At 39.1% G+C, this 22,596-nt stretch overlaps 1 protein-coding gene across 4 annotated transcripts in view; it reads right to left on the bottom strand.

Moving 5' to 3' along the window:
- Positions 1-322: 322 nt before the first annotated feature.
- MLLT3 (MLLT3 super elongation complex subunit) overlaps positions 323-22,596 on the bottom strand; it is a gene marked incomplete at both ends in the record, with an annotated part of 284,995 nt that continues 262,721 nt past the window's right edge. For 2 of the 4 annotated variants that reach the window (XM_084239270.1, XM_084239269.1), the window contains 6 exons: positions 323-454; positions 8,195-8,266; positions 9,334-9,405; positions 14,964-15,063; positions 17,902-18,031; positions 19,796-19,871. In XM_084239270.1, coding sequence (XP_084095396.1) covers positions 323-454; positions 8,195-8,266; positions 9,334-9,405; positions 14,964-15,063; positions 17,902-18,031; positions 19,796-19,871 — 582 coding nt within the window. Of the gene's footprint in view, positions 455-8,194; positions 8,267-9,333; positions 9,406-14,963; positions 15,064-17,901; positions 18,032-19,795; positions 19,872-22,596 lie in introns of those variants that run through there. The other 2 variants (XM_084239271.1, XM_084239272.1) reach the window with 2 other exon arrangements.

Raw genomic sequence — 22,596 nt, 5'->3', positions numbered from 1 at the left:
AGAGAGAGATACATGATACCATACACATTCTTTAAGTTTTCTTGTGTTATGTTTGATTTGTTTTCAAGGCTATCCAGGCTAACTCTTCCCGGGGATTTCCTTGGAGAGAAGAGTGGTCCACTGAGGCTGGTTTGCTTAACCTCTCCATTATCAAGAGATGATGACTGGCTTTAAAGAAAAATAAAGCTGAAGGTTGTTTGATTTTTATTTTTTCCCTTTTGGTTGCATCATTCTGAGTGTTTTCATATAAACAAACAAAAAAAAATTCACAACCAAAAAAAAAAAAAAACAATAGTTTTTGATGCATCCAGTTGTTGTATCCTCAAGATGTTCCAGATGTTTCCAGGTAACTCTGTAGTTTACGGACTGTGGTTTTGTCCAGCGAACAAAGGTCAAAATCAAATGTTGTGTTTGTGATATGAAAATGTCCAGTTTCTTCTATAAGGTTCACGATCTACAGGAGTAAAGAAGAGAAAGTTTGAGCAATAAGCAACAGACATTAAAAGGCAAGAAGAGAGAGAGAGAGATGGAATGAGTCAAAATATGGAGCTAAGTGATTAATATTCTCATTTGGTAGAGCAGGAAGGCCCTATCTTATTAATGGCACCAAACTATTTCTTGGTCAATTTGGTAAATCAGAGGTATATTAAGCCTCAACTATGATCAATGAGAGCAAATTATTTGTTCTTGTCATTCATGTCATTTAACCTGATACCTGCTTTCACATCAGCAGCCTATTTTACTATAGGATGGGGAGGGGGGTGATATATTTCACCTACTAGATGAGCAATTAGGGGAAGATAAAATTTCAAGACTCTTTTAAGAATTAGTTACTGCCTCAATGCACAGCGACTATACTTAACAGATGTAAGGATATTCCTGACTAGAAATAACAAAATTCCTTTTTAAAAAGTATATACACACTACACACATATGCACACATATATGCATATGTAAGGATAGTTTTCTTTTATTACCTTATTGCTGAAAAGTCAGAAAATACAGGAACCCACAAAGAAGAAAACAGAAACCTTCTATAATTTCCTGAAGATCACGTGCAGTCCATTGGAAGGGACTCTGGGAAGCCTCTGGGTTGCTAGATTTGTTTTGTTGCTTCATTTGGGTGTTAGTCACTTTGTTAAAATTTATCTAGCAGTACATTTTGTTATATTTCACCATAACATAAATAAAAACATATTTACTACATGTATACAGTAGGCTTCCTTGTGCATGTAGGGAAGATTAAGCATTACCTAGAAAGAGCAAGGATGCCGCTGTCTCCCTGATTGAAATAGTTATACCTCATTTCTTAGTGTATTGGCTCCAACTTTCAGGAATATGATAAGTTAAAGTGGTGACAGAAGCATTCTTATCTTACCACGGCTTTAAAAAGGATGCTTCGGAGGTTTCAACATTAAGAATGATGTTGGTTTTTGGTTTAAGAGATTCTTTCATCATGTTACATGTCTTTCCTTTCCTATTTTACTAATAATTTGATCAGAAATGGATGCTATGCCTAGGTAGTGTGGATTTTAAGTATGTATGTGGTGAGTAAATTGGTCTGGAGGGAGGTGAATGTTAGCTGGCTCTGTGAGGAAGAAAGTAAAATCAGCCTCAGGGTGATAGAAAAAAAACTTGCACAGAAAAGACACTTGTCAAACTTTCACATCTTTTTAGTTGCCTTTGTTACTCTCTTTCTGTCACTGTGGTCTGAGTCTTCCATCCAGTAATCATTAAAAAGGAATGATTTAATTTATTTAACCTACTACTTAATCAATGACATTTTGGATTACCTAATTTCAGATAGAAAAGACCAACATGCAACGGAGTGTGCATGTGTGTGTGAAACTGCAGTAGGTAGGGACTTTAAATTATTATTTTTTTAAAGATTAATTTATGCATGCATACAAGAACTGGGGTAAAGGCCAGAGGTGTGTGTGGGGGGTGAGAGGATTCACCAGAGACAGAGTAGGGAACAGAACAGGCGGATTGACTGAAATACACAGCTGAGGGGAGCAGTGGGTGAGCCAGGAGAGGTCTGCTGCACCATGTGGGTAGCTCACTGTCTGAGGATCGAACTCGTGTTGCAGTGGCTGAGGATAGCTTCATAGGTTGCGTCTTAACCCCTTGTGCCACCAGGGAGGCCTGGGACTTTAAATTATTTAGAAAATATTTTTATTGAATTAATATTGGTTTATATTGTTGTGTGCATTATAGAGGATCAAAATGGAAACTTTTGACCTTCTCTTCTTATAATTAATTTTCTTAAAGAAAATGGTCAATTTATGAACAATTCCCTATGGGTCAGTGGCTTGAGAAAGGAAACATGCTCCCCATTCCTGACATATTTGACTTCTACAGGAGCATAAAAGACATACTGGCCCTCAATCCAATTAACTACACGATTTTAGATTGAGTTGTTATGTCTCATTCAAACTCTGACACTGCCTTTTTTGTTTTAAGGCAAACTTTGAGTTTAATGATAAAACAAGTTACTACCATTGTGAAACCATGACAGACACAGTAAACTGCCTTTCTCATAGCCATTCATTCCTCCTTCTTACCAAGAGAAGCTTGATTTTCCAAGAGTGGCAACACAACTAGCTAAAACACTTAACCTCCCCAGACCCACTTGCAGTACTTAGTAGAGACTGCTATGTACAATTTATTTGTCAAGTGTCAATGGGCTTATAGGAAAATTTTGAAGCATTGGGTAATGGGCATGTGTCTTTTGTGTTTTGCCCTCTGTCCTGGCTCCTATTCGAAATAAAAATGCCATCTAAAATTGCACCAGCTCTTTTTCCTTGAGGATATGTGCCAGATAACAGAACAGGAAGGTAAAGAATCCATGTCCTCATTGGCATCTTGCAAGTCACCAGACTGACCATGGATTACTTACTCTCCAGGCCTATTGCTACATTGGAGGAAGGGAGAGTCTTACTTGCTAAATAATTGGACTCAGGGTTCTATTACATTCATTAAGAGATTATTTGGAGGAGTATGGCCAATTGTATTAAAAGTACCACATTCAAGCGAGAATGGATCAAGCAATATCTTATTATTAAAGACCTAAAATGGACACTCATTTGTCTAAAGTTAATAGATCACACAGTTATATACAAAAGACACAGCTACATACACTTATACAAGCCATTCAAAGCAATCAAATACTATCTATTTAATGTTAATTGAATTGAGAGTACTTTTCCTGAATAAATTATCCTTTTTTGCTATATTGTACAGAAATACTACAGACCTAATGGAACTGTGTAAACTTTAACATAAAAACAAATAGACTTTCAATTTAGACAACACAGGCAAGAGATAGTTATTCCAGAATGTAACTTCTCTTCTACCTGGATAGTAGGTAAGTGGAAAAGTATCTAGAATAAAGACTCCTGAATTTGGTATATGGAATCCTGGCTGTTCACTATTTGAATGGTACTGGACTGATCATTAGAACCTCTGAGTCTCAGTTTCTTCACCTGTAAAATGGGGATAATACTACTTTTTCTGCTTATTATACAGGGCTTTGCAGAGGATAAAATAATATACAGTAAAGGAAGCTACTTTATAAACTGTAAATTGCTATACAGGTCAGGGTAACATGACTATGATTACCACATAAATATAAACTTATCCTTAATTATCTGGGAGGTAACTATATAGAACTTGAATTATCAGACACAGTGCTATATGCTCCTCCCCTCATTGACTATTGGCCATTTCACTAGCACTAAAATAAATGAAGCAGGGGAAATGCCAGAAGCTAAAAGCCAGAAGAAAAAGTCTCCTTAAATTAAAAAAAATAAATTATAATAAAAGTTTGCAAGAGGAAAGAAAGAAAGCAGGGAAAACAATAGATGAAGCAATGTGGTTGAAATGACAAGTTAAATTCACCATGTGGGGGTCAGAGAAGTATAACCCTATATTCTCCTTTTAAAATAATAACTAACTCACCTCTTTAGAAAACAGCTCTCAGTGACTCAATATAGCTACTCACTAATTATTTAACAATAAGTAGAAAACAGAGCAATAAAAATACCTTAGAAAAAAAAACAGCTGATTTCAAAGGAAACACACTTGCTTAACTAGGAATTCAGCCTACATGTGCTATATACCCTGTGATAAGGTACAGGTCTGCAAGTCTTCAATCGCTGTCACACTATTTCCTCACCATCAGCAAGCCCCACCTTACCTGCAGCCACAAACATACAAAGATAAAAAGGGGATCTGATCTGTCTAACTAACGTAGGCGTCTGTAAGAATACATTAAGAGCCCAAGGGACTATGGTGATGGTGCACGCGTGAAAATGGTGGTGGGAATTTCATGGGGAAATCATACATTGTACAAATACGAAGAATGATGTAATAAATATATATATATAATAAATAAAATAAATTACTTTCATCATAAAAAAAAGTATACATTAAAGTGGATACAGACTGCCTTAGAGCAGCAGTGGTGGCAGCAGTCAGTATGGGTGGGACTATATGCCCAGTGGAATGGCGTCAATGATTTGAATTTTGAAGCATGTGCTTACAGCCTCAAGTAAAGACTTCATTAAAAAAATAGTCATAGTTTCCTTTCCAGGAATCTTGAGAGGCTAAAAAACACCCAGCTCATCCCCAGAGCACACAACTCTGCCATTCTTTCTTTTTTTTTTTTTTAAGATTTTTTTTTTTTTTGAAGATCTATTTATTCATGCAGGCCAGAGATGCAGGGGGTGAGAGGATTCACCAGAAACAGAGTGGGGAAAAGGCAGATTGACCGAAGTACACTGATGACGGGAGCAGCAGGCGAGTCAGGAGAGGGCTGCTGCACATGTGGGTTGCTCCCTGACTTGCCAGGAATCGAACTTATGCTTCAGTGGCTGCGGATAGCTTCATAGGTTGTGTCTTAACCCTTGTGCCACCAGGGAGGCCCCTTTTAAGATTTATTTATTTATTTATGCATACAAGAACTGGGGTACAGGCCAGAGGTATGGGGGGTGGGGGTGAGCAGATTCACTAGAGACTGAGTGGGAAAAAGAACAGGTAGACTGGCTGAAATATGCTGCTGAGAGGAGCAGTGGGCGAGGCAGAAGAGGTCTGCTGCGCCATGTGGGAAAGTTCCCTGATCGCCCGGGAGATTGAACTTATGCTGCAGAGGCTGCAGATAGTTTCACAGTGTTGTGCTTAACCCCATGCACCACCAGGGAGGCCTTACTCTGTCTTTCTATAGGAATACCCTGCCTGGCTTGTGCAGTGTGGCTCCACCTTGATGTCCTGATCTGCATCATGCTGCAAAACATGAATGCCCTTCAAAAGAATGATAATAAAAGAGAAAGTGCCCGCAGATAAGGAAAGCTGGCAAGGGCACATGGTTATGGCCTGGCAGTGGAAACCAAAGAGCGTAAACTGCTTAACTTATTCTTCAGATGATGGGTGTTGTGAAAACATTTGTGATGGATCATTTCCTGCCACATCAACCTTTTAGGGAATACTATGCAAGCTTTTTTTATTTTAACATCTAAGATCCACTTGTTAAAATTGTGGCTCCTTCTCCCAATTTTTATGAGAAGGTACATGCATTTTTTTTTTTTTTCCTGATTTCTGCCTGAAGCAGCCTCTTCACTGGGTGGGAAGCTGTGGTCAAGCTTTGCTGTAATGGTTCTGTCTAGAGTGGAGTTAGGTCTGGGAGAAGTTAGGTCTTCCTGTGGCATGGCCTTGGCTATGGGCCCCTAGCTGTTTGAAACAATGTAGCCCTAATCTAGATCAAGAGATGGTCCAACAGGCGCCAATCTACAAGGGATTCTAAACTGACAGGCACTTTCCCAGGTTCATTTTCAGCAGAGCCGTTCTCAAGGAGGGTTCTCCTTATTGTCAGAAAAAATACAATTACATACTACTTATTCCCCATCTCCCTGAAGATCAGTCCTTAATGTGTAAGACCAGCTATCTAAGTTGCTAAATTGTCTTCTAAGGAAGTTCTGGCTTTCCTCTAAGCTATTTTTCCTTCAAAGTAGGATGCAAACCCAGACACACAGCTAGATTTCTGGGGTGGGGAGTGGGGGCTAGAAGTACTCTATATCCCCTTACAAATTAATATGGACCATGTGATTTAAAGAAGAATCACATCAGTCAGTCCAAGATACTCACATCTCTTGCTTTGACTGTGCCCACTGCCCTGTATTCTTCCTCTTTGGAAAAATGGTTAAAGAAATACAGACTCTCTTGACCCAATGTTTTCTGTTCATTAAATGAGCTGCTGGGCTCCAGAACTGCATGCCCCCAGAGTAAAACAAAGTTATTAACCACTGTTTTGTGAGGCAAATAAAACTGTCAGACCAGATTTTTTTGATAGGATGCACTTAATAGGAAAAGACCTAGGGTGTGATTCTGAGCTCACCAGAAATTCTTTCTCAGGTGTTTAGGGCTGCATGGCAGAAGAGATGTAGACTTTGTGGAATGCATTCCACAAGAGAAACAGCTCTCAAGGTGGAGAATAACATTAGTCCTCAATAGTGCTATGTTTTACAATAGGAATTAATTAAGCAGTAAACCGTGACAGGACATGCATCATGGAATCATAATCACAAGCCTCAGCTGCATTACAAGGCAAAAGGCCAAAGAGAGAGAGCTTTCAACTGGCCTGGGAATGCAATTAGGGTGAAATGCTGTGCACCCAGAGTGCCTTTATGCCAGGTTAAAAATTCATAGATATCACTTTCTCCCTTTAGAATACTATAATAATGTACTTTGATGGAATTCTCAAGCAAGCCAAGCCTCCTTCCCTCACCAATTCTTTCAAAGGTCAAAATAAAGGACAATGTGAAATTGGGAATGCCAATGATAAGCCAAGGTGAGCTCATGCCCAACAGCCTAGTATCCAAGATGGATTGGCTGGATTTTCTTGTGGCAGTGTCCCAACCTTGGCGAAACATCTAGCTCACTCTCCTGCAAAACTCATATTTGGCCCCAGCTTGTACATCCATGGGTTTATTGGACAACTGCTCCACAGTAGTTCAGAACTGACATTTGGGAATGAATGGGAAGATCAACTACTAGATTTGTCATCACCATCAGTCAGTTAGCCTCAAACAATGTGTAAATGGCAAACTGCACAATTTTTAGTTCTGTAGAACTAAACAAAATGATTATCGATGTCTTTTTGAAATGTCTAAGACAAAGATGTATGAGGGTAAACCACTCAAATTCTGTTCCCCCATTCATTACTCCCTTAAATGTAAGAAATTTAACTTATTCTAATTAAGAATCACTGGTCTGTAGTCTTTTATTCAAATCTGAAACTTCAGAAGAGTTAAGAAGCTTATCAGACTAATGAAGGAATTTTGCAAATTTGAGTGTGTATAGATTTAAGTAAAAAGGTACAGACTCTAAAAGTGATCAACAGCCATTAAACAGTTAAAAAAAATAAAAACAACACTCACAGTAGACTGGTTACTAACTGGAAGTCATTTGAAAGCAATAAAAAAAAAAATTCAAACAGTAAAATGATCTATAAACCCACTCTGGAATTTAGAACACAACCTTCTCTTTGGGGGTGAAAGAAAAATTACATTATCAATAGATACTGTTAGCACAATGGATGTATATACTGTAATGGTATGAAAACTAAAACTACCCTTCTTATCTTCTCAAAACATCAAATTGTACTAATAGAAGTTTCCCCACTCCACAAGAATTCCACAGTTCAGTTCATAATAATAGAGTATATGTTGTACAAGATAAGAGAAATGAGGAAAAGTATTTATTTTCTTTAGAAAAGCATTGGCAAAAGGTTACTAAATGGAATCACAAATGTTTACAACACTTGACTGAAATTCTTATCGCTATTTTCCCACAAATCCAGCAGCCTGGTGCCCAAGGCTTCTGCATTCCTACTATCCCCTTCCTCAGCCACATCGCCACATCAGACAGCTGATGGCCAGTGTATTTCAGTATTATCTCCTCCACCAGTGCCCGGTGTTCATCGTCCACAGTGCCCGGGCAGGGAGCTAATCACTGTGAACTCCAAAGCAAACTTCTAGGTAGCCTTGAAAATGAGCACCTCCCCAAACACTTCTGCAGGTGGCACCAGGCCTGTTCTGACAGCATGGGCCTGCCATGGGCATTAGGTGCTATCTCATGAACCTAGAACCAACTGGACTTCAAGGATCTGGAAGAGGTCATGCTAAGTAGCACTTCTCACCTGCTGCAGGATGTGTCTTTCCCTCAGCGTCATTAACCTTCTGTGAAGCTCTACCAGTTCATCTAGGTAAGCCTGAAAGAGAAGAGGGTGCCCCCCAAATGGGAGAATGAATGAACAAGTACAAGTGGCAGTTGGAGGCTCCCCACTCAACTCCCCTAGCCCAGGTTGCACAGACTCAGTGCCCAAGGTCTTGCAGGCCAAGTCTCTCTTGGCCACAATAACCATTACAAAGCCAATTTTTTAAAAGGCATTTTAGCAATTATTTGTCCTCAATAAGATTCAAGTGAGCCCAAACATCCTCTCCCAACATGCTGCTACAAAGGAAAGATGAACTCAACATTTAATGGTGAGTTTAAACAAGTTATCACAAGCCACTTTCATTTTTTTTAAATTCTTCAATCTTAGAAGTTCTTTAAGAGAAAAAAAGGATATGTATGAGTACATTAGCAGCTGTGTCAGGGAAAATTCTTCAAAAAAATAATCTTCTTGGTCTTTTTGAACATTGCTAGCAAATAACAAGTGACAGAATAGAACATCTTAGGAAAAATAGAGGTCACCACCAAACCTAGCATCTAGTTTGCTAGTGTTCCCCTCAAAGGGCAGAGGCACACCACTCTGTCCATGTGCTCAGACTCATGAGTCTCTTTCAGCAGAACCACATGGGTTCTTTGTGTCCTTTGCAGAGAAGGTAAAGGAAAGGTTTGTGAAACATCTTGCAAAGCATGTTAGGATCCTGCCCACATCAGGTGATTAACCTCCCATAACAGGTCTTGCAGTTGGATTTCAATGCATAATGCACACTTGAGGGAAACACACACTAGGATCAGATGCCCTGTTCATGTACACCCGAGATGCCTTAACTACCAGCTGCCTCCACCTCAATTCTCTTACTTCCCATTTCATGGGCCTGAGATCCCTTGCCAATGCAGGCATAAAGGCAAATGAGAGCATGAGGCCAAACTTGATGCTGAAGATAGAAGACTCAGAAAATAAACTACAAAGCACTGTGGGGAAAGGCCCATCAGTTGGGGGTCAAGGGCAATTCTGATGAAAACAAAAGGAGAACCAGCAAGGGAGACTCAGGAACACAAAGGAAGAGAAGACTTGTCAGGACTGTGGCACTCAGACCGGAAACCTACCTTGTCACATTCACCATTCTTTATTTGCTTATCTGATTTGCTCTGCTTTATTGGACTTTTCACTTCAAGAATCTAGGGATCAAAAAGAACACTGGTAAATTGATTTCAAGCACTTCTCAGCTAAACAAAGGTACTCAAGAATGAAATGTCATACCATAACATCACTTTCTCAATAAATTTTCTCCTTTACATATTTTTCTGCTTCTAATCTTACTCTACTTGGAAAATAAATTACTTGTATTTGAAATGCTGAGTCAGAGCAACAGAACTTTAAAAAAAAAAAAAAAAAAAAAAACTTGATAAGAAAATTGATCCAAACTTCCAAAGCTGCTTCTCTTTTGTGACAACACTCTCACACATATGTACAGCAGCTGAGTTCTATTGGATTATAGTCCCCTCTGGCAAGAATTTGTTCTTATTCATTCTGCTGTTTCAGCATGACTACCAGTGGTTGGTATGCTAGGGATGATAAAACAAACACTGAAATGCCCTTTTTAGTACCTGACTTTCGGATTGTAAAACTCACTCATATCCATTAAATTGACGCAGCTTTGGAAATGAAGGTGGCCATCAGTTACACTGGCTGCTCCCAACTTGGAAGCGTCGGACTCAAGAAATAAGAAACTAGGACTACCTTCTATGTTTCAATAAGTGATATGTTTACCCAAGGTAAACACCAAATGACATTTATCTGGGCCAATTACAGCTTAGGCTATGAACAGGAGTTTTGCATACTGTTTGGACACTTTGGTGGGGAAGCTATGATTATAATTAATAAAAAGGAGAAACTATTTATTACTTAATAAGTATAGTTGATTTATTAGAATTTTCAAAATTGAGGCTTATGAGGAAAATATTTTTAAATGTCCCTTGTTTAAAATAGTTGCGCACCACTGAATTTATTGATGAGTATTTACAAAAGTATATAAACATAAAAAGCAAAGTAATTTGTCTTTTTCACTATAACCTTATTACCAAGTGAGTTATTATAATCTGAAACTAATATTAAGGAGGAAAATATCAAATAACAATTTATTTAAAGAAATGTCATATTCACACTGCTCTTTGTGCATTCTCAGTGCATGCTCTCTCTCTTTTTCACACACACACACACACACACACACATTACAATACTGTTCAAAGGTCTACAATAGACTGTAATACAAAAGATTTTAAAAATGAGTTCACTTTTAATGTGTAGTGGACAGAGCACTGACTGAGCTCAGAAAACCAAGTTCAGGACTTAATCCTATTTGTCAACATATTGGGAGCCCAGACTGAGATGAAATGAGAGATGAACAAGCAGATTCTCATTCAGCTATAAAATTTTATATTACTAATAAACATTTTGCCTGTGGAGGACAGGTCATGAGATCCAGGAAAGACTAAATACTTCTAAAAGGGTACATTTTCCTTGGAATTTAGAATAAAGGGTGAGTAAGAAGTAAGTCATATACAGTCTTTCCTGAGAATTCCTTTATTTAATTTTTAACATTAAGGTAACAGAAGACCAACCTGGCCAGGTTTACTGAACATACAATACTTTTGGCAACACAAGGAAGTTCCTTAATAACAGAGGCAAGGCTATCGGTCATAACATGCTCCACTGTGAAGGAAACCAAACACTACATTCAGAATTTCCTTCTCTCCATTGTTGTTGGAAATGAAACCTCAAGGGAAAACTCCAAGCTCAAGACCTAGGAGCAAATAGGTCAGTAGATGGCACTCCTCGCCAGCACAGATACCGGGCTGGGCAACACAGACAGTCTGCTGAGATTTCAGGCAGGAGAAGAAAACAGTGCCTGCTTGCGCATTAGAAAACTGAATCTTGTTGCCATCACATCCCGTCTTCACGCCCTCCATCCCCCAACTGCCTGCATTCTGGGTGTCAAAGTGACACTCCACTTGCAATGGAACTTTGCTAACTAGGTTTAAAGAGTTCTACCACCTTCTATTCAAAGCAGAAAATAGACAACATTTGGGCGCTGGAGTCCCACCCTACACATTCCGTAAGTGCTACCACACAGAAGGCCAAACTACACTGAAATCCTAGTTTCTTTCTTCTGAAGCTGCAGTGGCAGGAACAAAAGCTCCGGGTGTCAGTGATCCGCCTCAAGTTACTGAGTGGCTGCCCAGAGAGGGCTCAGTTAATCTTCCTGCTTTGATCTCTCCCTGCTCCAAAATAAACAGCTTTGTCAAAACCTCACTCTGAGAGAGCTGAGCCCTGCTGAAGACAATTGTTTTATTTATGATCATTTCTTATCTTTAAGGAAACGATCCCAGAATATAAAAGCGCAGCACCTTGTCTTCCATGGACTTATTTCAAACCAGTTTAACGAGATAGACTCTTTAATTTCATTCAACGTGTCTCGCAGGCTGATAGGTGATTTATGATATTCTGAATATTAACTTGGGTCCAATGGACCACTTCTTTCCTTCCAGGCACCTCTCTGCTCCCTCCCCTTCATACTTTTAGCCTAAAAGGAGCTTGTATTTTGATTGTGTTTGAAATTCACATGAGGTTTGAAGATTTAAAAAAATGCTATCTCTGGCTAAATGGCACAACACTCACTATCATTCCTTGTTAAGCTGTACTGAAGGAAAGTGCCACCCAGGCGGCCGAGATGCCCCATTTATACCCATGGCAGTTCTGAAAACAGAACTGTGATTAGTGGCACTTTTGTCCTTAATCTGAGGCTACGAATTGAGAATCAAAATTTCAAGATTATTATTTTTCTGTACGCTCTGTGAGGATTGACAACTCAATTATTCAGCAGATGGATTCTCCACTGATAAGTCTTTCATGTTAATGATCACTAGTAGCTCTGAACAATACTCAGGTTAATTACTTGCTTTGTTGACATGTGGCTTTCTCTCTGCTCACTTTTTTTAGCAGTTAGAAAACGTTTGACTCAATTAGCACTTTCCCTCTTGCCTACTCCTTGGAAGATTTGAGAAAAGGTAAAAGAAAACTCAGCTTTGCCTGATAATTTGCAGAACTGTGAGAGATCATTAGCAATCGGCAGATAGAAAACAGCCCAGGAATGTGGAAGAAGGAAGCTCAGTTTTCCTATTTCATAGTCTGGCATGTTCATTTATTTTATCTGATGTGAAATTTCCGATTATTACACATACATATTCAAATATAAGACTAAAGCATATTCCAGGGTGAGATTTAAGTCCCTTTTAGATCTTAATTTTTTTTAGCATTTCATTTCTTTGGAAGTTCTATAGCTAGAACACTGACTTGATGACATCACACCTGATCCCATGCAGGTGATTGGAGGGATTAGGAAATCAATATCAAACAAAGTTATAAAATGCTTTTCTTGTTTTCTCAATTCCAAAACACAGCTCCAAGGAGGTAAGCACTCTTGTAGTACCTATATTTCCTACCCTGGGCTGGCTAAAAGCAAAAGCACATGGACTTTCCTACTATGTTTTAAGGTGCATGGAGAAAGCTACACAGAACAGAAGTGAGTATTCCTGACAGATTGATGATTCACATGTGGGAAGCTACAATTGTCAAATAAGCATATGCCAAGGAGCCAGTGGTGTGCTACTTCATCAGATAAAGTAACTTTTACCCTTTCCAGAAGTGACACTATTCGTTTTTGTTTTGCAATTCAGATTCTTTTTTTAAAGTCTGACCAAGAACCCTGAAGCCAGGGTCAGCTCAACATTGCCCACTCAGGAAGAGTTCAGGGCAGCTATTAGGTTTAAAGGTCAAGATAGGGTCTTGTTGGAGCTGCACTTAGCAAGGACAGTCTTAACCCTGACTGGAAAAGATGCTGAAAGAGATTAATGAGGGGCACAAAAGCTCACCCAAGACCCTTAACTCTTGGCATGGACATTGCTATCACCCATGAAGTTTCCTAGTTTAATATATCATCCTACCAGAAGCAAAAATCAGGGCTAAACAGCTCTAAATTGAATATAAAACTATATCCAAGATCCAAAGTTTATTGTTCTGCCAGCTCTGGCCATAGTACAAATTTACAAAGGACTTGCCAGTGATCTAGTTAGCCAGCCCAGGATTCGCCTCAACTGACAGGCCATGATGGGTCCACCCTAAAGTCTCCACCTTCCCTTGAAATGCTTGGCTTGTGATATTGGGCAGCTGTGCCAGAGATGAAAGCTGGTTGGGCCACGGGCATGGCTGAGTACAGCTGACACTGGGCATGGGGAAATGCATGGACTGTAGGGAGACAGGGTAAGTGAGAGGAGAGGAGTGTACTAATTCCAACTGTAGCCCATTTGCAATGTGTGATGAGGCTGGCATGTGTTCATATGTATGAAAAAGAGAAAGGACAGCTGAACTGTAACCGGTAAGTAAAGAATGCTAATAATATTCCTATGTAACAATGATCACTAAGTTATAGACAAACTTTATAAATGAGAAATTGTAGATTTTAAGGTCTTTGTTTATGCTTTGTGCAAAATTTAAAAAGAAAAAGTCTTCAGCTCTATAATCACATTTTCCCATAAAACAAAGATCACAAATTCAAGGACAATGTCATTAAAATTGTAGGACACCCATGAAAGAATTCTAGAAGGGCGCAGTTTTTTTAAAATTTCAAGTTAATATTCATACAGTAACTTGAATTAAGCAATTATCATAGAGGTCACAGGGTATCTGTCTAAACAAAGAGATAAGAATAACCTACAGTAATGAGAATATCAACAGAACACAATGAGGCTTTTTACAATATTCATGATAACTTCAAAATAGTTTGTTTTTAATAAGCATTTAAAATATCTCAATTATAATCATTTGTTCAACAAAAAGCTCTTCATCACAGCTTCAATGTCCTACTAGACCTTACCCAAATAACTATATTCTGAGTTGACTGTCAAATTAGTAAGCTTTCCTTTAGCTCAATTTGTAAAAACAATGATAATGACCATTATTTACTCTGCATTCTATGAACAAATCCTATAATCCCAGGTGATGATTCTCTTTTCCCGGATGAGCAAACAGAGGCAAACTAACATCCAAGTGATAGATAAGAAGGTTTGGGCACTGCCTCAATGTATTATTTATCATCTTTCCAATAACCAGCAAGGTAAGTATTAATATCCCTGTTTACAGATGAGAAGACTGAGGATCAGTTTTCTGAGGATCAGAATTTAACAACAATAAATTAGTGTAAATTAGGAAAGCAAAGAACCAAGATCCAAGATCTATATTAATCCCAAAGATTATATTCTTTGTAAGGTATTATGTTGTCTACCTACTGCTGGGGTGGAGGGTTATATAGACATCAGGAGTAAATGGACAACCCATTTTGTCACCATCTTTTCTTGCATCTATTTATTGAGTTGTCGGAAAAGTCATGATGTATTTTTTCTATGTTTTTCAAGCAAAAATGCGTCATGACTTTTCTGAAAATCCAATAATTCACTCATCCAAAGGAACAACAACAAAAAAAAAAATCAGGATAGTATTTCTTTTGCTTTTCATGACAACAGAAATTCTTTTACCCGAACTACGTGCTTATTCCTACGGTTATAGATTTACTTTTGTATGATATCAAGAGGGACTTTGCTTAAAATTAAAATGTTTAGTCTGCTTTATAAAAAGCCTCTAATTCTGCAAAGTCTTAAAAAATGCAAATCCAGCAACTTACCTGGTTGTTGTTGGTTTTTAATAAGGGTGGTGGGGGTTCATGATGTAGGGGTGAAGAAGCAGAACTGCTTTCACTATCACTGCCATCACTTAGGCTAACTCTGAAAGGAAACAGAGAAAGAAGTCATATACATCATTAGAAATAGGTGATTCTTAAAATAGTCATGCAATAAGCAAAGAGAGCAAGGAATCCAAACACTGATCATTGAAAATTGTTTAACTCTCACCACCACTGACATATATTGGCACTTTCTTGTATCTGCAGCTCTGGAGTTCTGCCTGCTATTTCTCATTTAATGGTTATTATTTCACAGATGAGAAAATTAAAATTTAGAGAGACTGGGTCACTCACCTAAGGTCACAAAGGTAAAAAGTGATGGTTCTAGGATTCAGACCCAAGCAATGTGACCAAAGCTGGTGCTCAGACACTATACTTTACTGGTTTCTTTTATTCATTTACCTCCCTGCTCCAGCTCTGCCCAACTATCATTAAGCAGGTCACCTAAGCTTGCAGGAGGTGAGCAAAATTAGACAGTTTGGAGGTTATTACCTTTTATTTTCTATTCCCCCCCCATCTCTTTACTACATGTAAAAATTTACAAATATGGTTAAAATAGTGTGCAGGATAGAAGCAATTGTTAAGAAGAATGTGGACAACAGTCCTGCAGGCTTGACAGCTCAGAGTGACAGCTGAGGATAGGATGTGTGAACCACTGCTAATCAAGGCTGCCCGTAGTTCTGAACGCTGATATAACAATTCATTAGAAATATATGCCGGTGGGCCTCCCCAGTGGCGCAGCGGTTGAGCGCTGGGTTGCGAAGCTGCCCGCGGCCTCTGCGGCGCCGGTTCAATCCCCGGCTGCTCCCTGGCCACCGGAGGAGGGTCCCGCATGGCGCGCAGACCTCTCCTGCCGCCCGCTGCTCCCCTCAGCAGTGTACTTCGGTCCTTCTGCCTGCTCTGCTCCCCACTCTGGCTCTGGTGAATTCTCTCACCCTCCTGCGCTTCTGACTGTACCCAGTGCATGTATAAACAAACAAACAAACAAATAAATAAATAAATAAATAAACATGCCTCTAAAAAAAAAAAAAAAAAAAAAAAAAAAAAAAGAAATATATGCCGGCAACATGAAGAAGCAGTGTGTTTGGGATAACATGCTTTAGAAGAATACAGTGATGTTTTTCACAACGAAAGACAATAAACACATCACCTCTTCTATTTTTTCTTTTCAAAACAAAACAGAATCTTCTTTTAGCTGGAATAATAAACATCTTTATTCTGTTCTGCTGAATACCTGTCCTCCTTCAGAAATGTCCTTCAGTCCTTGCTTCCTCCTTGGTTATATAGTTACCTAATAAAATATTCCTCTCAGAAACAGAAAATGCTTTAGAAATCAGGATAGTTTTTCTTTTGCTCTGAATAGGCAATCACATCCTAGATCTATAATATATTCAGATAGACAAAATACAAGATTGGAAATGAAAAGGATACACTGAGACATCCTTTTCGTAAAAACCGATGGAACTTGTTTTTCTTAATGAAATTACATTAATGAAGTGTTCCGTTGAAGCACTGCTTTAAAATGCTTCTTGACTGAAGTGGAAGGCTGAGTATTTAAACTGATTAAACAGTTGAGACTTCGCAAATGCAGTGAAGATCAAATGTTACACGATTGCTGCTGAGCTAAGGCACATGTCAGACAAGGGGACAAAAGAGCGACTCCAACACTGGATGACCAGACAAGTCACCAACATGTGCCATTTGACCTCCAACAACTGGGGACAGGTCAGTAAGTGGTGGGCAGCGGCCTAGTGCAGGAAAGCTACAGCTTCTTTACAGCAGTAACAGGAAATTGTCTAAGTATGTTGTGCATTTTTCATCAGCTAGCTGTGAGACTAGACTCTGGTCAGGATTTGGTTGTTATTAATGTGCTTCACCTTCCTTCATTGCTGCCCCAGTCAGTAACCACTCCCTTTTTCTTAGACTAAAAACTTCTCAAGGGAAACGTCAAAAAGTCAAGACCATAAGGTTTCTTTTTTTCCCCCTGCTTAGAAGGAATACGATACGAACAGGTGAGTTTGGGAGACAAGAAGAGAGGAACTGAATACAGCTCTAAAGAAGAACCATTGAAAGGTGTCACAGGAGTGTCTGCTCTAAGGAGTGTTTGCTCCAAAGACAGAGGAAACACATGGTCTGTCCAGTTTGGGTTAAGATCCTTTTCATTTTAGGAATTTTAGGGCCTAAACAGTAACAGATAATGCAAAACGCTTCAATGTGATATATTATAAATGTAATTGACTTTTAAGTTCAAGTAGATTCATACTTTTACTACTCAAAACACATTAAAGTGAGCATGCCTATTTGTTTTCCTCATGATAAAGAAATAAAATCCTCAAGGCAATTTCAAGTTGACTATTAATTATAAGTGACATGAATTACCATCTTATAATGTGGAATTATGCCTCACAGCATTAAAGCTCCTTAAGGAAACTAATTGTCAGCACACTTAAAAGGAATTTATTTTCTGGAAAACACACACAGGTGATCCCAGTTTTAATTAGGTCACACACATAATTCACTGAAACCAATTATGTATTTCTAACTACAAGCAGCAAACACGTTCCTTCAAATTCATAGACAATCTACAGCAATAGGGAGACACAAACCTTTCAAATTAAAGCAGACTATTTCAACATTCAGTCTTACCACCTGGGCATAAAATTCCAAGAATAAAGCCTTCTAATAAGACTTTTTCCCTATCCAATTTTCAGAGGAAAAATCTCTTTTCTCACAGAGAGAGAGAATTCCCTGAAGAGATGAGTGCACACATGTACTTCATTGTCTTTGGTGTTTTACACGTTTGTTGCATATAATGCTAGTGAGGCTGCTGAAAAGATAGGACTTCATTGGTAGGGAGCCACCTTCCTTCCAAAACACTCACCTGCGACTTCGACTGCCTCCTCTATTTACAGGTCTCTCCATTTCAGAGTCATTATCATTATCCTCTGCCTCATCTGATTCCTCCTCATTGTCATCAGAATGGAGATCTTTCATTATAGACCTTAAAGGACCTGAGTAATGACAGTGAATCACAGGGAGTCAAACACACTACTTCAAACATACCGGGCCACATTAGACACAGGGGAATGCTCACCAGCACTGAATACTGGTTAAAAACAACCATTATCATACATATTTATACAATGTACAAGACAAATTTGGTAATTTCTGGAATGCAACCTCTACCAAAGCACTATAAGATACCCCCCAAAATTTGGTTCATTAGAAAATCTATTTTCTAGGAATCTTTCTACATTTTTTTTCTGCTAAGAAAAATTACACCTAAGAAGAAACAGAAAGATCTATTAGTAAATTGAATGTTTTGTTAGATTAATCCATGCATTGAAAAGTTGAGACTAATAAATCACTGTGGTCGTAACTTGTTCTTGGCAATGCAGCCTTTGTGTGGTAGTTTTTGATCTATTAAGGTTTAGCTGTTCCTTTTATTTCAAGGTCAATTTCAGGTCAAGCAAGCATTTCAGTCAAGTTCAGATTATAAAGTATTTCAATTCTATGCTGGAACATCCTATGTCTGATCTTCATATCGATCTCAGATACAAGGTCTTGTTGCAACAATTTTATACAGCTAATTTTCATTTTACTTTTTAAGAAATTCCTAGCAAAATACTAGCATGCATTTACATAAACAGCACCATGTAATAAATCAGGTGCCCAGGAAATTCAAGAGTATCCAGTATTAGATGGGAAGAAAAAAAAAAAAAGACATAACTAATTTTATTTTAAAACAGAACAGAAAAAACAAACCTCCTTTGTATGGCTTATTTTCACTTTACTACTCTAAAGTTGATGAAAACAAGATAGGTATTTTCAATGTTAAAAGAAGCAATCAGAAAGTGAGAAAGGCATTTTCATCCAGGGTCAGGCAATTCCTAAAGTCTAATCTATGACAGGAGTAACTGAGATACCACGAACTCACTTCTAAAATAAGGAATGACTTCCTGCAATCTCACATACTGCAAAAGCCAAATTTCTGTTTTTTTGTAGTGGGCTTCTATCTCTGGAAGTCAGTGGAACAAGAAAGTTGAATAGTCCAAACAATCAGTGTCTTCTATTTTATTTTTTCCTAGAAGCTTAGCTTTAGCCCAAACATACACACAGCAATTTAATCCTTTTCAAAACATACAAGACCATCAGGAATTCAGTGTGTTCAACAAAAAAGGTAATGTGCATTATGATGCTCAAAGACAAATAATTCCTTAATATTGTCACTTTTCTTTTTTTAATATTGTCACTTTTCATGTGAAAAAACAGACTATATTTTAAGATTATAACTAGCTAAAATTCTAGCTTAAATTTCTTTACAAAATTTCTTTATATTTGAGTGTGAGTAGAGAAAAATATATTTTAAAGACAGCAAATTAACACTGGCCAAAGGAAGAGTTCTATTTATCTGTAGAAAAATAATAAAATGAAAAATGTCCAGGAGGGAGAGTGAAAACCAATTTCTCTATGTCAAAGCCTCTCAAGTCCAGCATTTGCTATTGTCTTTCCTTTGGGAACTGCCTGGAATGGGCTGTGTCTATAATCCTTTTGTAAAATGGGACTCTGATGGCAGAGACTGGTGAAGGGAGATTTCTAGAGCCAGACCTCATACATCAGAACAATACTCAAGTGCATTCCTAGGGGAGATAAATACAACTGCATAAAAGCCAAGTTATCATTCAAATAATAAAATGGTAGAAAATAGGCCATAAATCAACTCATTAAGATGTTTTATGAGGAAATGTCTCCTAGTTTGCCTGGAGATGTGTTACCTTGTTGCCTGGTCTGGGATGGTGTGAAGCTGGAGCTGGAGCTGGAGCTGGAACTGGCAGGACTGGGTTGTTCAGACTTTAAGGAAGAAGAGAAAGTCATCATCAATAAATTTATGGGACATTACACATCTAAGATTAAGAACAATCTCATTGCTCAAAAATATTTTTCTCTGAAAAAACAGCCTGGCAATGCCCAAGAAAAATGACAACACATTGCATTATGTCAAAAATACGAACACAGGAGAGTTCTGGTGTCCTTTCGGTTTTGTGCTCCGTATTTTTACTAGATGCAGAAACAAATACATGGATGAAGAGATCAATTCCTGGGTGTTTAATGAGGGAGGAAACTGGCTTTGATTTCACTATGTTTACTGAGATTCCAGATCTCTTTTTAAAAGATACCTTGATTACACTTTCTGTAATGTCTGATTGACTCAAATGGTTTAAACATAGTGGTAATGAGGACAAGGTCATCAGTCCAATCACATTATAAAACAATATCACTGTGGTCCAAGGCCATGATACACCCTAACCTCATTCACCCGCAGTTAACAAATGGAAGCTGATGCTCACAAGGAGACTTGGTCAAGTCCTGCAAATGAGTGAGGGGAAAATGTTGCCACTATTTATTTTTTATTTTTATTATTTTTTAAAGATTTATTTATTTATGCATACAAGAGCTGGGGCACAGGCCAGAGATGCAGGGGTGGGTGAGAGGATTCATCAGAGACAGAGCGGGGAACAGAACCAGCAGAATGACTGAAATACACTGCTGAGGGGAGCAGCGGGCGAGACAGGAGAGGTCTGCCTCACCATGTGGGTTTCACCCTGGCTGGCCGGGGATGGAACTCGTGCTGCAGAAGCTGTGGACTGCTTCATAGTGTGGTGCTTAACCCCTTGGGAGGCCCTGCTGCCACTATTTAAAAGGAAAGCACTGATTCATTCCAGTCTACTGATGGTAGGGAAAGCACAACAGGTATACCGCCTGGTCTCTCAGACAATTCTCCTGTCTTTTAATACCCAGAACAAGTTCCACATCCTCCTTGATCTGACCTACTCACCATCCCTATCTTTCTCCAAATCCACTGAAAAGACGGATCTCTGCCTATCAGATATGCTGCCTCTGATGTGTCTTTCCAAGTAGACTGACAGCAATGGCAAAAGTGGGGATGTCTGTTTTTTGTTTCTTGTTACCCCTCATACTTAGCATAATGTTTTGCCTATAATGGACACTCTATATCAGTGACTGATGTCACACGAGGCCCTGTTTCAGTGTCTGCCACAGCTTTTACTAGAGACTTAATAGCAGGCAAAGATGAGAAGGAACCAGTATATGCATAGAATTGTGCTAAGAACCAGATCATACCTGTTTAAGGTCCACTTAATTTTAAAATAATTTAATGTTGATAAACGTGGTGCAAGAGCGAACTATTTCTTTTTTTTTTTTTAAAGATTTATTTATTTATACAAACACTGGGTACAGTCAGAAGCGCAAGAGGGTGAGAGAATTCACCAGAGCCAGAGCGGGGAACAGAACAGGCAGACCCATGAAATACACTGCTGAGGGGAACAGCGGGTGCAGCAGGAGAGGTCTGCGTGCCATTTGGGACCCTCAGCGGTGGCCGGGGATCGAACCAGTGCTGCAGAGGCTGTGGGCAGCTTCGCAGCCCAGTGCTCAACTGCTGCGCCACCAGGGGAGGCCCAAGAGTGAACTATTTCTATCTCATGTCTAACACACTTATCACCTCAACTACATACTAATGTTTTTTGAAAACTGTTTTCAGGTTTTTTGTGTGCAGAATACATTTCACTCAATGTGTGACCAAGTATACCGGGGGCAGGAGGAGGCCAAACTAAGAACACAAGTCACTGAACGAGGCTGAGCATCTCAGTTCAGTTTATATTGTAGTTTCTCACAACTGCATTTTTTCATCTCCCTTCCCACACCGAAGCCTCACCCCCTCCTCCCCAAGCAACACCAAGCTCCACAGACTTGGACACAAGGAAGCACTTTCAGGCATTCCGAACACACACTTCACATCCCCGGGCTGGATGGGAAAACAGGTGTCAGCAATCTACCACTCATTCTGCAGGAAAAGAGCCAGACGGGGCCTCTAATGAGCAGCAGGCGACCCACTAACCCTTCACCACTGCAAGCTTCACTTGAGATCTGCAGTACAATGTCCCACACATTGCTGTTGGCGGCCCACAAAGAGGAGTTGGTTTACAAGCACAAACGCCTGTGTGAGGTACTCTTCATTCTGTTGAGTGGCTCTTCCACGGTGGAGCCACAACGGTGAGTCACACAACTAAAAGGGCATTCACAGTTAGCATTTCTGTGCAATGCCCAGCTGCAAAACATTTTTCCCGAGGTCCAAAGAGTATTCCTTTTCCTCTCTAGGTTGCTCTTTCCAGCCATGTAAAGTATCTGCAAATGGTATAGCTCTGGAAACTATTTAGCAGTCAAAAAAGTTTCCTCACAGTGAGTGGAGAGAGCTCGCGTTCCCCATCCTGCCTAAGCAATACACGTTGCACTAGACTTAAAGGAGCCAGAGCTATTTGCTAAGAGTGACATGAATTAGGATAGCAAGACAGGATGGTAGTTGTCTCGCCAACTGCCTCATGCTGAACTAGACCTGTCTGTCTCAAGCACCATGCCAATATGGGCCAAACCTGGAAGTAGGTTTCTTTTAGCTGGTTAACCATAAACAAGGTTAATAATTCCACAGTGGCTAACCATCAGAAAATTGACAAACAATAAAGAATACTAAAGAGGAAAAAGACTTTTGAGTTGTCTCATT

The sequence above is a fragment of the Talpa europaea genome, assembly GCF_964194135.1.
Source record: "Talpa europaea genome assembly, chromosome: 7".
NCBI classification, from domain to species: domain Eukaryota; kingdom Metazoa; phylum Chordata; class Mammalia; order Eulipotyphla; family Talpidae; genus Talpa; species Talpa europaea.
The sequence above is the reverse complement of the archived record's forward strand: the minus strand, read 5'-3'. Positions and strand labels throughout refer to the sequence as shown.